The sequence below is a fragment of the Candida metapsilosis genome, assembly GCF_017655625.1.
Source record: "Candida metapsilosis strain BP57 chromosome Unknown scaffold5, whole genome shotgun sequence".
Lineage (NCBI taxonomy): Eukaryota > Fungi > Ascomycota > Pichiomycetes > Serinales > Debaryomycetaceae > Lodderomyces > Lodderomyces metapsilosis.
In genome coordinates this window covers 218,543-232,286 of record NW_027138163.1, presented here as the reverse complement: position 1 = coordinate 232,286, position 13,744 = coordinate 218,543, and the positions used below count along the sequence as shown (strand labels likewise).

At 38.7% G+C, this 13,744-nt stretch overlaps 5 protein-coding genes across 5 annotated transcripts; 2 read left to right on the top strand and 3 right to left on the bottom strand. All coding sequences in view use genetic code 12, as the record gives it.

Annotated features, from left to right (window-relative positions):
• Positions 1 to 2,491: 2,491 nt before the first annotated feature.
• I9W82_003841 (sodium:solute symporter family protein) lies at positions 2,492 to 4,552 on the top strand (the record flags this gene model as incomplete). Its single annotated transcript, XM_067692849.1, has 1 exon — positions 2,492 to 4,552. The coding sequence occupies one exon, from the start codon at positions 2,492 to 2,494 to the stop codon at positions 4,550 to 4,552; it is 2,061 nt and encodes a 686-aa protein (XP_067547429.1).
• Positions 4,553 to 4,684: 132 nt separating this feature from the next.
• SSU81 (osmosensor) lies at positions 4,685 to 5,686 on the bottom strand (the record flags this gene model as incomplete). The annotated part of the gene is made up of 1 exon (XM_067692848.1): positions 4,685 to 5,686. The coding sequence occupies one exon, from the start codon at positions 5,684 to 5,686 to the stop codon at positions 4,685 to 4,687; it is 1,002 nt and encodes a 333-aa protein (XP_067547428.1).
• A 1,181-nt stretch (positions 5,687 to 6,867) lies between these two features.
• On the top strand, positions 6,868 to 8,718 carry I9W82_003839 (uncharacterized protein; the record flags this gene model as incomplete). The annotated part of the gene is made up of 1 exon (XM_067692846.1): positions 6,868 to 8,718. The coding sequence occupies one exon, from the start codon at positions 6,868 to 6,870 to the stop codon at positions 8,716 to 8,718; it is 1,851 nt and encodes a 616-aa protein (XP_067547427.1).
• A 107-nt stretch (positions 8,719 to 8,825) lies between these two features.
• CTA8 (stress-responsive transcription factor) lies at positions 8,826 to 10,703 on the bottom strand (the record flags this gene model as incomplete). Its single annotated transcript, XM_067692845.1, has 1 exon — positions 8,826 to 10,703. One exon carries the CDS (start codon positions 10,701 to 10,703, stop codon positions 8,826 to 8,828), a length of 1,878 nt encoding a protein of 625 aa, XP_067547426.1.
• A 1,429-nt stretch (positions 10,704 to 12,132) lies between these two features.
• On the bottom strand, positions 12,133 to 13,245 carry AOX1 (Aox1p; the record flags this gene model as incomplete). Its single annotated transcript, XM_067692844.1, has 1 exon — positions 12,133 to 13,245. The coding sequence occupies one exon, from the start codon at positions 13,243 to 13,245 to the stop codon at positions 12,133 to 12,135; it is 1,113 nt and encodes a 370-aa protein (XP_067547425.1).
• Between the last annotated feature and the right edge of the window lie 499 nt (positions 13,246 to 13,744).

Genomic DNA, 13,744 nt, shown 5'->3' with positions numbered 1-13,744 from the left:
AGATGCAAGTTTCCCTCTTCATTCATTTACAGCATCATCGTACTTTCTCTTCTTTTCTCTTCGAAAAATATGGGGGTTTTGTTTAGTTTTATACATCATAAGTCAGCGAGTTTATCACTTCATTGAAAAGGCAGTTCAATTTGGGTATTCATCATAAAGCTAAAACAGGGGTATGTATATGATTGATACAAGAGTTGAAAAGAGCTTAAGAGAAAGGTACCTGCTGATTGAAAGAGATTACATTCTACCCTCTTTTTATTAGTTTTTTTACCTCAAGCAAGAAGTGATTGACCATTTATTATGGACATTATTGGTATTTTGCGCTCACTTAGAGGTCGATCTTAAATTTTAAATTCTTTCAAGTCTGAACATTCTTTGAAGTGGCATGTCGATGTATAAAAAATTGTATGTATAGTAAGCTATGTATAAGAATAAAAGTGTGTTAAATTTGTGTGTAATTTTTTGTACTTTCATTACGTAAGTCTTCACAAACAATTCTTGCTGCAAAAAAAAAAAAAAAATTCGATATATTCGAGTAATAAAGTCAAGCGTACCATCACACTCTCGTCAATATTCAATAAATTGAAACAGGCTTGACCCTCCCCCCTCTTCTCCTCATCTTCTCCTCATCTTCTCCTGTTGGTCATGCTTTTCTCAATGTTGAGTAAAGTCTAGCAACTAATTGAAGAAATTGATCATACTTTTTCCACTTTGGTTGACATGACAACCGAAATGGTAATTCAAAAAAGTAGCATATACCCCGCAGCATCTTTGCCAATGGCGTAATATGTAAATCAGTAACTAAACTATGTTACTGCGTGACCATTTTCAATTACATCTAGACTTTTGCACCATTGCTTTTACTTTTACAGATGTAAGTAATTTTTATGTATATATATAGGACCATCTTTCTGGTTTGGAAAATGAGACAGTCTCCACCATAAGTATGTTTCGTGGTGCTTTATCAAAGTGAGCATTTTCACTGCTTCTATAAAATAATCTATTACATCTACCTAAAAGTAGATTTACAAGGGGGGTGATCAGAACGGCAAAGATCAGTATTATTTTTCTCAAAGGCAGAGATCATTCACACATGTGAATGATTTATCATTTTGCAGTTGGGAATTGTTCACTATCTTTTGTGCTGATGGGGGGTGTTTATGAATCATATCACAAGGAGTTTCATCAAACATCACTACAGCAAGTCGTTGGGCTTAATTAATACCTCCAATCATTAATGTTAGATACAATATACACATCCACTTGGCTTCTTTTGCACAAATTATAGCATCAAAGTATCGTTATTAGTATTAAACACTTTTAAATCTGTTTCGTAATTCACTTGTACGAGTTCTCTCTTAACTCTTTTACTTCTTTCCCTACTCATTTAACATTTTGTTATCCCAAACATGAACCTTGCTTAAGAGTATATTTGAGTCATGTTTAGTGAGTGATACATCACGTCGCAAATTATGTTTACATCTACCTTGAGTGATCTAAAAGACCTTCTTTCTCATGATCAATAATTAGAGCTTATCTCTGAAGTGCGCAAGATTAAACGTAATTAGTCCAAGCCACAGTTTTTCTATGTTGATGTTTTTACTTTCGACAGAGAGGATTACATCACAACTATCAAACAGCATGTGACAATCAATGTGGATTTTAAAAAAGAAGATCACTCTTATCGAGAAAGAATGGCTCATGCCGTACTCTTGAGTGCACTAGCAATTAAAGTGAATCCGGAAAAGCTTATATTACATCACCAGTGGTACATAATCCATTGATAAGTAAACTAACCACATATATCTGCAAGGGGTTTCGCTCATTGTGGCTCATAATACTATCATAAACTAAACCAATAACAATGTGTGTATTATAAAGTTATGTAGATACAGATCTCGGGTGGGATTACTCTGCCAGCCGAAAGTGGTTACTCGTTATAATCTCACTTTTCTCACTTTTCATTGTTTGTTCGCACGCTTTATCTCGTTCTGGCGAGTGAGCCACAGTTTTTTGCAACCGTTTTGTTAATACAGAGTGCAGGAGAGAAAAAGAAAAAAGTTTCTCATCCACAATTTACACAATAGGAACACAATTGTATCATTCAGTTCCACAATAGCAAACACTTCCAAACTTCCGACCCTTGAGCTTAACACACTTCGGGTGTCGGAATTGCACCTCACCTATCTCTCCTCTTTTTTTTCTTCTCTTATCTCACTTTTAGGAAAGCTTTTTGTGGCTGTACTTCTACTATCGCCTAATTTGTGTGCTTACATGCATGAAATTACGAAACAAATGGGGCAAACGGTTACATCAGCTTTAAGAACAATGCAAGATAGGATTTCATATCATATAAGTATGGCAAGAAATCTCCTGATTTATTTTCGGTTCATGCAAGTGTAGATTCACACAAAGATTTACCTTTCTTGCATATCGCTGGCGATAGAGATTTACATACAGTTAAAAGTTTATTCCACAAAGTTTCAAAACCATGGCTTCAGATTCTGCTGTTCAATTGTTAAACCAAGCTTCTGGGTATGGAGTCCTAGTCGGTGTTGGTGGTGGCTTCGCTCTTGGTATGATTCTTGTCACATTCTTCTTACGGAAATACTTGAGAGAAGATAACACCAGTACCGAGACTTTTTCCGTTGCCAATAGATCTGTCGGTACTTTGCTTAGTGCTTCCGCGGTGTATTCCAGTTGGAGTTGGGCTACTGAGTTGCTTTGGTGTACAACAATGGTTTACAACTATGGTATTCAATCCTCATATTACTACATGTCGGGTCTTGCTGTGCAGATTGCTGTAATGGCCATGGTTGGTATCCATGCCAAAAAGAAGATTCCTAAAGCGCATACGTCTTTGGAGATTATTGAATTGAGGTATGGTAAAGCGGCACATATCTTGTACATGTTTCTTTGTCTTACTAATAACTTGATGTCTTGTTCAAGTATGATTTTGGGAGCTGCGGGTGCCATTTCAATCATTGCTGGGAACTTGCACATTGTTGCTGCGACAATCTTGACTATATTTTCCGTCTTGTGTTATTCAATTTATGGTGGGTTGAAAGCTACGTTCTTGACTGATTTTGCCCATACTTTGATCTTGTTGATTGTATTGTGTTATTTGAACACGGCAGTGTTGACAAATATTGGCGGGTTGGATACTTTATATGATGCATTGGCGAATTTCGGTGGCACGAGAGAAATACCAGGAAATTATGCAAACAGTGTCATCACTGGTAAATCACAAGGTGCTATTATTTTCGGATTGGTTTTGACCGCTGGTAACTTTGGCTTATCAGTAATGGACAGCTCATTCTGGCAAAAGACATTTTCAGCATCGCCAAGAGCCACAGTGCCTGCTTACTTGACAGCAGCAACATTGATTGCATCCAACGTGTGGCCATTAGGTGCCATTATTGGGGGTGCGGCAATAGTATTGGAAAGCTCACCCAAATTCCCTACATACCCACGTAAAATGACCCAATATGAAGTTGATTCCGGCTTTGCATTACCATATGCATTGATGGCTACGTTGGGTAAAGGTGCCGTTGGTGGTTTATTATTGATCGTGTATCTTGCTGTCACGTCAACTGTTTCAGCACAAATGGTTTCAGTCTCATCAATTCTTACATTTGATATTTACAAGAAATATATCAACTCCAATGCTCATAACAAATCATTGATCCTTGTGTCACATATTGGATGTATTATTTTCACATTTGGAGCGGCTGGGTTTTCCATCATGTTGCATTACGTTGGGGTCAATATGACGTGGTTTGGATATTTCTACCCATTGATCAGTTGTCCTGGAGTTATCCCTTTGATTTTGTCAATTACATGGGACCGTCAAAATTGGTACGCGGCATTCATTTCCCCAATCTTGGGAATTGTGTTTGGGTTTATTGTATGGACGACAACGGCTTATAAATTGGAAGGTGCTGTGAATATCACTACTTTGGGTGGCCAGTTACCGGCATTATATGGTGCATTGACTGCATTGTTCTTGCCGGGCATTGCTAGTGTTTTGCTTTCATTGGTTTTCCCACTGAAGTTTGATTGGCAAGTGTTGCAACAGGCTCATCTTTTAGTTGATGAGGATGTGTCTAGTGACAATTCGGACGATGTTGAAGAGAAGGATGGGATTGTCAATTCCGATAAGGGAGAGAACACAATTGAAGGTGAGCAGGGCAGCAAAGAGGAGGCTGAAATCAATGTTGAATCCGATCAAGCTTCTTCTTCAAACAACTTGGAGTCACAAAACACCATAGCTGGAGTTGAACAATTGACGCCAAAACAATTGGATTTCTGGATCAAGATAGCTACTGGTGCTTCTATTTTCATATTACTCATCACATGGGTGTTGTGGCCATTGCCGTTGTATCGTGATTGGATCTTCAGTAGGGCTTATTTCAAAGGGTATGTTACTGTTGGTTTGATTTGGTTGTATTCGACGTTGTTGATTATTGGAATTGGGCCATTGATTTCTGGAAGACATACAATTGCTTTGATTGCAAAGAATGTATATCGTGATTATATCAAGAGGTGGTAGGTATAGAGCCGAGTAGTATAATAGAATGCGTTTGTTGTTCATAAAATCCAATTTCAAACCTCTGTAAAACGAATAAAAAATATATAAAGAGTATTCCTAATAGTACAATAGAATATAAGCTGACACTTAGTCTCAAGTGTTGATCAATTTCACGTAATTTGAAGGACAGATACCCACTTGTCCATTAACTCTTCTAGCTTGCCACCATTTACCATCTATATCGTCAACCTCCAAAATTTCATCCTTGACAAAACTAATTTCATTAATATCATCTGGATTGGCATCGTAACTGTATAAGGCTTTAGCTTTGTACCTGAATGTGATTCCTGTGCCTGTGCCTGTTCCTGTACCAATAGTGCCAGTTCCAGTTCCCGTACCAGTTGACGATTCATTAAAATAGGGCGTTGGCTTAGAGCCAAGCAAATCACGAGTTCCATTGACTGTGCTATTATAAGTACCAACTTGATTATTAGCAAGGAAGCTTGATCCCAACGGTGGTTGTTGTGCACGCAGTGACCCACCAGTTGGTTGATTAGGCAACCCATTAGTCTCATTAAGTATTTGAGCTGAAGCTGGAGTTGATAAACGTCTTGATGTAGTTGAAGGCAAGTTTGTGTTTGATCCAAATCTCTTAAACTCTTGAGTTTGTCCTACGTCATCTTCATAGGACTCTTTAAGAGCTGGCGAACGGCCCAACTGTTCATGAGCATGGTTTCTGTAACTAAAACTATCAATGAATTGATTAGTAGGAGATTCTGGATGTCCTCCAAAGTACAAGATCCATATCAAGTTTAAGATACTCAGCAAGATACATCCAGCGGCACAACACAAGTTACCCGATGAACTTGAATTATAAATCAAGTTATTTGTCGAGTTTGAAGTGTAAATGAATGCAATACTGACTAATCCCACCAATGTAAACTTGTAAAGCTCAATATTGTTATTGGCATACAATAAAAGAATGATGAAGATGATGACAATTTGGTAAGCAATACCCCACCATGAAAAATGAGGGAATTTCGATTGATCTGACGCGGCGGCACCTCCTAGTGACACTATCCACGCCATGATTCCGAATGAGATGGTGGATATAGCGAACGGATCGCCTGTAACATTAGAGATCTTGAATCCCATGATGATGATATGATATGATACTAAATGGTAGCTGTTAAAAGCGAAAGGGGTTGGCTGTTTGAAGCGTGTGATGGGTCTAGTAAAAATTTTCACCTAATCTAAGGTGTGTTGTGGTAGTAGTATTGTCGATGGGTTGTTCCAGTGTATATCAAGGTGATCTAGATCTTTCAAATCTTCTCTTTCAGTAATGGTTTTGAATCTTGTAAAAAAAAAGAACAAAAGGGGAATAAATAATAAAAATTATATTTTTATTTATTATTTTTTATTTTTTTTTTTTTATTTTTTTTTTTTTTTTTTTTGTTTCGTGTCTGAGGTCGTGTACTTTTGTACATGAAAAATGAAAATGGTGTCACTTGACTTTGTGTTTGTCTACACTACCTACATTTTAAAAGGCAGTCTAACACGTATAACAATTTTTAGTTCAGTTAGTAGTCTACAGATTTTAGTCAACAAAGAGTTGGTTGGGCGTGTTTTGTTGTTGTTGAATAGATTTTGCCTACTTTTGGTTTGGCTGCGCCTACAGCTTCCTTGTGTAGACACTGCTTGTTTCATCTAGAGTGATAGTGACCAATGTGAGATGAACTATAGGGATAAATTGTATAAAGAGTTGAAGCTTAACTGATAAAGATGTACTTCGCACGTATTCTTTCTGCCTACGCTATTTTGCACGTACTGATTGCCTGATTTTTATATGGCTACGATGTTTTCTGTTCTTATTGTTCCATCACTAAATCTAGAATTACGTATATTTTTGCAACGGTTACATTGATTTTGTGTTTCCATATTTTGTCCCTCCCCGTCTTCAAGCTTTGACTTCGGGCAGCACATAAATCAAACATTGACACGTACATGGAAGTCCAAAGAAAGTTGACTCGACTGCATTTGGCTTATAATATACGCCTTAATCAATGCAAAGTGATCAAGATGAATTAGAAAGTTGACCTTTTCAATGCACGCAACAAGATTCAGACCTATAAACAATTTCATATATACAGATTGAAGTAGGTCATCCTCAATATGATAGCTACAAGTTGATCAACCTTCTCATATAAATGTTGCAAGTTCATCAGACTTCTCCTTGATTCTCATCTGCGGCTTTTGTGAAGCCCAATTAGGAAAGAAAAAAAATTCCTACCACACACGAATCTTTCCCATCGACTCCATAATCACACTCATCACGCATGAGTTCAGAAATCAAATCTCTTCTCATTGTGGTTGAGGACTTGACTCGTGTTAGATCGGATATTTCCCAACTTCAAGCCACATTTAAAAAGATTCTAGAGACGACTCCTTCATGGGAACGATACATCTACCTACTAAATCTAGCCAACTCTAATGGGAAGAACTCAGGAGAGACACTTGTTGCCATTGAGAGACTCAAGAATGTGATTTTCCTACCACAGACAAAAGTTGCTGTAAGGTTAAAACAATTGTATGATCTGGGGAAATTACCAGTGTTGACAACTTTATCAAATATCAATTTCAAAGCAAATGCACAAGAGGAAGCTAAGCAAAAGGAGGATATTCTTGAGTTTCTTAACCTTGACCCAGAGCCAAGTGCAAGAGCCATTACTGATGGAATGGTGGCTGACTGGAAACCGTCCGATTACTACTCATATCCACCAACTTTACCCTTAATCGTTGACCAATTGTTACTTCTTCGAGTTTGTACAGACAAGTCATACCGACAACTCGTTGACTTTGTGGAAACGACATCTTTCAAATTTACAAACACCCATAATGCCAAATTGGTCATCCAAGGTAAAGCAATTTTAAAGTACTTGTTGTTGGAGATTTTGGATGATAAATTTCCCAACTTGTATGAGCAAGATCTCAATCTAATACTTGCAAGGTTAATGTCAATGGAACTACTAGCTAAGTTTGCATTTGCGTACAACTTGGTTGACCCACTCAAGTACAATTTACCCGATGATACCAATGATGAACGTATTCTCGAAGTATGTGGTGGTATCTTTGCTGCTTATGTTGCCGGCTTGCAAGCTGAGCATTATGAATTGGATGAGATAAAAGGTTGGATATACAAGCTATATAAACCCTTGGTGACTGATTTATTTGCCACTTCTAAACCGGTTGAAAAAGTTGCCATGGTTGAATTCCAGTCCTTGGTGAAACTGATTACTTGTTTAAACAAAATGCCTTATGATAATATACAATATGATGCTTTTGAAGTGAAACAAGACCCATTTGTTGCTCAGATTGAAGTGGAAGGAGAGATCCTTGGAACTGGAACTTCATCAGCCAGCTACGAAGAAGCAAGAGATCGTGCTGCGGTTGATATAATGGAGAGCCAACACAACATTGTTCGTCTTTTCACCATTGTCAAACATAGCTACCTCAAGAACCGACCGGACTATGTTCCTCCAACAATGCCACCTGAAGTGATTGAACCCGATATGGACTTGCCACCGAGTCTACCAACTGGTTCCTATGGCTACCAACAACCAGTCACGATAAATGCCACTCCACATTCTCCACACATGATTCACCCTTTGCCGGGCCAGATACCGAGAAATGATCCTTATCCTGATGCCTCGCAACATATGAGAAGGTACGGACTGAGCCCTCCACATCAGAATCAACAATTGGCATTACAACAACAACAACAACAACCGGTGCATCCATATCAATCGAGACAGCAATCACCTTTTGGAGCTCGCGCTACGCCTCCTGCCGCATACCCACAGCTGCTCGTTCCAAGAAATAATGTTACGTCTCAATATGATTATGGGTTTACAGAGCCTGTCCCCCATTTTCCTCTCTCTTATAAAGATATCGACAAGCAAACCAAGACCACACTACATGCAATGTTGAAAGCAAGGTTTTCTAACGAGTATGATATCACTCAACGTGAGACTGAATATAGAACTATTGAGTATCATACAAAGTGTCTTGTTGATGGGAAAGTCTTGGGAACTGGTGTGGATACGAGTAAGAAGAATTCGTCACAGAAGGCAGCCATGGCCGCCTTGAGCAATACTGCGGCATTAAGGCGACTTGGTGTGATTGACTAAGTACAGCGAGTTTATAGAGTTGAAGCAGGTGTCTCAAATTGTATCATTTATTAACGCCAAAAGAACTGAAATATATATATAAGCTAGCAATAAGACCTGTATCCGCCTCAATTATCGTAAATTTCCTGAATGGTTCTCTTTTTACCATTCTGTTGTGAATCCAGTGCCAATTGATCATGTTGCAACTGTGGTGAAGGTGCACCAAGTCCATACGAATTGCTACTTCCATTAACAGCACTAAACGATGGCATTGGACTCAGTACTGAACCGGGTGTGTTTGCACTCTTTAAGAATTCATCGACATTGAAATGATCATCGTCTTCGTATTCGGGGTAGCCTGCCAATTGAGGAGTAGGACCAACGTGATTGTTGGTATTGATGTTTGGCATTAGGGAGGGGGGTAGCAGTTGCTGTTGTTGCTGTTGCTGTTGCTGTTGTTGTGATAGTTTCTCAATCCAATCTTGTACCTGCTCGATTGACTGATCAGAGCTTCGAATTTGATTTTCAAGTTGATCAATATCGGATCCGTTATATGAAGCACCATTTGCAATCTCCCCATTAACAAAATCGTTCGGAAGGCGATTTGCATTATTTGTGGATGACTTACGCCTTTTGATAGATTCAATAGACGGTGACGAGTACGACTTGGCTGTGGCTGGTCGATTTGTAAGAAGTAATCTCGGTCTTCTAACAAACTGCTCTGCTGGTGTATCTTGTGATCCACGCTGATCTGATGACACAGATGAAGGTGATTGATAAGTAGGATTCTGTCCATCTTCTTGTTGACGGCGACGGCGGTATGGAATATCACCGAATTGGCGACCGTCACTAGCTGGTGCTTGTGCTTGGATTGTAGAGTCATTGTATATAGCAGCAAGAAACTTGAGGATTTTGTTTATAGTGCGGCCTTGTTGTTGAGTTCTTTCCCGATTGATATAGTTTGCGTTATACATGTTTTCATTATCTTGTCGTATACGCATAATTTCTTCACTCAATCTTGCTTGATTCTTTTTAATTTGACTCAATTCTGATAAAATCATACTCATGTCTCCATTAGCCATAGTGTGGGTATCTGTCAATTGTTGTGATTCTTCTGTGGATACTGACTTGTTTCTCACTATATTGTCTAACAAATCCTCTCTACCACGTATGAAATTTGGATTTTCAAATTGCCAGATTTCTTCACCGCCACTTTTGTCTCCATTGGGGTATAGTGTGCCGTTGGTTATATCCTGCACCTTGTGGAATCCGTACATGTTCAATTGTCTAACAAAACTCGACATATTTTGGTGCTTAAAATAAGCAGGAAGTATCTTGTGCACGAAATCTTCACGCTTGAACACTTGGAATGTTTTACCATCATCATTCCATCTAATGTACTCGTCATTTGACTTGTCATTCACCATAGACCAAATTTTCATCACAAATGCGGGCCTTGTTTTTGGTCCATTAGTTTCCTTCCTCTTCTTGGCTGGTGGTTGTTGTGGTTGCTGTTGTGGTTTAAAGTCTGCCAAAAGTGGATCTCCAAAGTCAAGTTTAAATGGACTGGTCACAGGCATAGTCAAAGGCTTGAGTTCTGGGAATGACAAATCTCCAAAGTCAACCTGGTTCTTGTTGAATAATTGCAAGTCATGACCGGTTTGTTCGGCATCCTGAGCAGCCTGATCTTCCGATGGTTCATCAGGCACAAATAATGGACTTTGCCCTGTTGATGGAGGGAACCTACGTTGGGGCGATTGTTGAAGCAAATCAAGCTGATGATCATTATGTGATTGCATTTGCAAGTTTCCTAGCTGATGCGATTGCTCTTGATGCTGCAAAGTTTGTGTTGGGGAGTTTTTCAACTCTTCAATCTTGGCTGGAGTATCATCAAAGTCATACAACAGTTGATGACCCAATAACGGAGTAAGACTTTGCGGAATGTCTGAATAATGTGGCAGTTGAGGCTGTTGTTGGTCCTGTGGGAATACGGGATGGTTCGCCATACTATTAATGTTCATCATAGTGGTGTGTGATTTTTTTTAGCCGTTTGGAATCTTTTTTTTTCTTTTTAAGTGTGATGACCGGGTAGTGTCGTGTAATTGGGAAAAGCGACACTGAAAACCTGGAATGTGGATCTGAATAAGCAATTGATATTTAAAGGTAATTGACTTGGTTAGAGAATGTTCTGAGTTGGAAAAGTTGGGGAATTCAATGGGGTATTTATAGACTTTTCTGAGAGAAGGTTTTTTAGAGAATCGTCATTCGTATACTTTAGCCTCCCGCCCCCTGGTGGTAAAGTGAAGTTTGTGTAAACCCATGTGTTCCATTGAACTGGAAGCAAGTGAAGGAATTCGTAAACATACACAATGCTATAAAGCTTATCCGGATGTGAGAGAATTAATACAAAAGGGAGATGTGTGTGTTACAAAAGCCCTTTGTTTGATGTATAACCTGCAGCATGCGCGATTGCTTAAAGAAAAAATTAATTCACTCGGAAATCTGGAATTGTAGTTTTGTTGCACAGCAAGTGATGAGAACAATAAACAAGGGAGACAAGTATATTCAGTTTAATTGATTAACTTGATAACAAGTGAGTGATTATTGGATGTGAAAAGAGAATGGCTATTTCGGGACTGCAAAGGTATGAACCGTCAGTTTGGTCACGTTCCGGATTGCAAATTGCTTCATAGTTGCGAAAAATACAGTTTCTACAATAATTGCGGAAAGGATGGTGTACGAGTGAGTAAATCCCCTTTGTGACTCTATGTAATAGTTCGTAGACTTTTAGAAACGTTTACGATACATACAGTATTTTCTAAATTTGCAAATTTGGCACAACTCTTGCGCAAATGTTTAAGAATTTCTTATAAGCTTTTCCGTATCATCAATTACGCCCCTCTCAATTGTTATTTTCAAAACTCTCGTGAGAAATCTGCAGATATAGCCCAGCACGCTTTTATAATATCGTTAAATCTTGCAGGAGAGGAAACAATACATTTTCCCATGAAAAGAGTGTCTATCTTTAAGTCTCCACTAATGTACTTTTGTGAAACATACATGGCTCATAACCATATATACTTTATCGAATTGATTGCTTTCTGTTGAACGAAGTTGATCTATCATGTTCTAGGGGCAAGAACAAACGGGAGAGGTCCATTGAGTACAAGGTGGGCCTAGCCCCCCCCCTTCTCCCCTGGACATTTAATCCCAAGGTTGGTTTGTCAAATAGTGTTGTGGTGTTTCAGAGACTCATAATCTTCCCCGCCTTGAAGCAATTAAAACTACATTGGTTTCACTTTAGATCCACTAAACTTCTTTGTCTATACTTCTTTCTAGATATTCCAGGAAATTCTAGATTTACAAAGAAACACACAAAAGCACAAGCGATAACTCAACTAATACTATACACATGATAAGGGTCAATTCATTTGCTTAAAGATACAAATCCTTTTTGTCCCAGCCGGTTGGCTTTACAACATCCAATCCATAATTTGGTTGTGGTTTGTCAAAATCTTTAATATGCAAAGCAAATGGATTTCTATCTTCATTTTGGTTCAAGTTGGCCAAAGTGTGGTTAACCTCTCTATGCTTTGACTCATCAGCTCTAATTCTCAAAATCAAATCTTTGAAACTAGACTCTTGTGTTAAAGTGGGCCAATAATTGACAGCAATAGTAGGGATCAACATGCTTTGGAAACCTTTAAGCCTGTTTGGATCTTCCAACTCATCAAGTAAATGTGTGTATGTTCTCACTGCCTCCTCTTCCAAGTATCCAACAAATCTGTGACAGTATTTTGGATTCACCAAGTAGCAGAAAAAGAATGCATTAGTGAAAACACCTTGTCCGAGGTAGATGATTGTTTTTGTGAACCACGATGGCTGACCAATCTTGATAAAAGTGAGCAAATGCATCCTCTCATTGTATGCTTCATCTTGTAAAGTTTCAATCCAAGCCTTGTCTCTTTTTAATAATCTCAACGAATGCAACGTTCTCAAAAATGAAGCAACTGATCCAGGAACACCAGCAATCAGCTCCAAAAAGATAACACGGGTCATCCATTTGCCTTCAGTCATTTCATACCTTGTTCCCTTGTACTTATCGGGCAGATCACCCGGTTGGGGGACTTTGTAACCAGTAACAAAGTCAAAGCAATTACGACAAAACATAGTTCCATGGTAAGCAATCTTGTCACCGAGAGACACAGGCTTCCTATGAGCAACGTGCACTCTATAGCATCCAGCTTCAGTATATCCAACATGTGGGTAAGCAGGCTTGGTCAAGAATTTCACATCATCATGCTTTTCAATGTCAGACTCGTTGTAAATCTTGGTTTTGATATCAAAAATGCCATTGCGTTTAGGGACAGTATGAGGAGCTTCCATGGCTCGTTTATCCAATGGTAAGTTGGAATCATTGGGTTGTGTTGGAGTTTGTTGGCTAATTGATTGCGGTTTTGAGGATGTGCTTGACACAAATCGAATTGTGGGGGCGTATAAATGCGTGGCGACTTGGGGAAGTCTATAACAAGTAGCAGCTTTCAACATTGTAGTAATGAATGATTACTTATTGGTTCATGATGGACTGAACTTTGGGAAGACGAGTAGTGCTCTATATATATATATTCTTTTTGTTGCTTTCATTTCCTTCGAAGTCTAAGGAATAAAAAAGAAATGCATTTCGCACACAAAGGAGTACACATAGTCTTACAGTAAGGGGTATGTAAAAAGGAAAATACCCGTAGAGTCTACAACCTTCTACCCGTAGGTTTCCGAATGACTAGTTGGAATTTGGTGAAGTGGATACTAGAGAAGGGTCATGTGCGTTGGAATTGCAACAAGCGAGTAAAGTATAAATGTCGTAGATTCTTTCTGGCCAATCAATGGGTTCCGAAATGAAACGAGTGACAGAAATAACTATAGCCCTTGACACAGTTCCCATTACATAAGCCTAAGTTTGGAAGTATCCGGGTGAGAGAGAAGATTATGCTTGAAGAACTCCGTACAATGAGCAATATAGTTTACTCAATGCGGTTAAAACCATGAC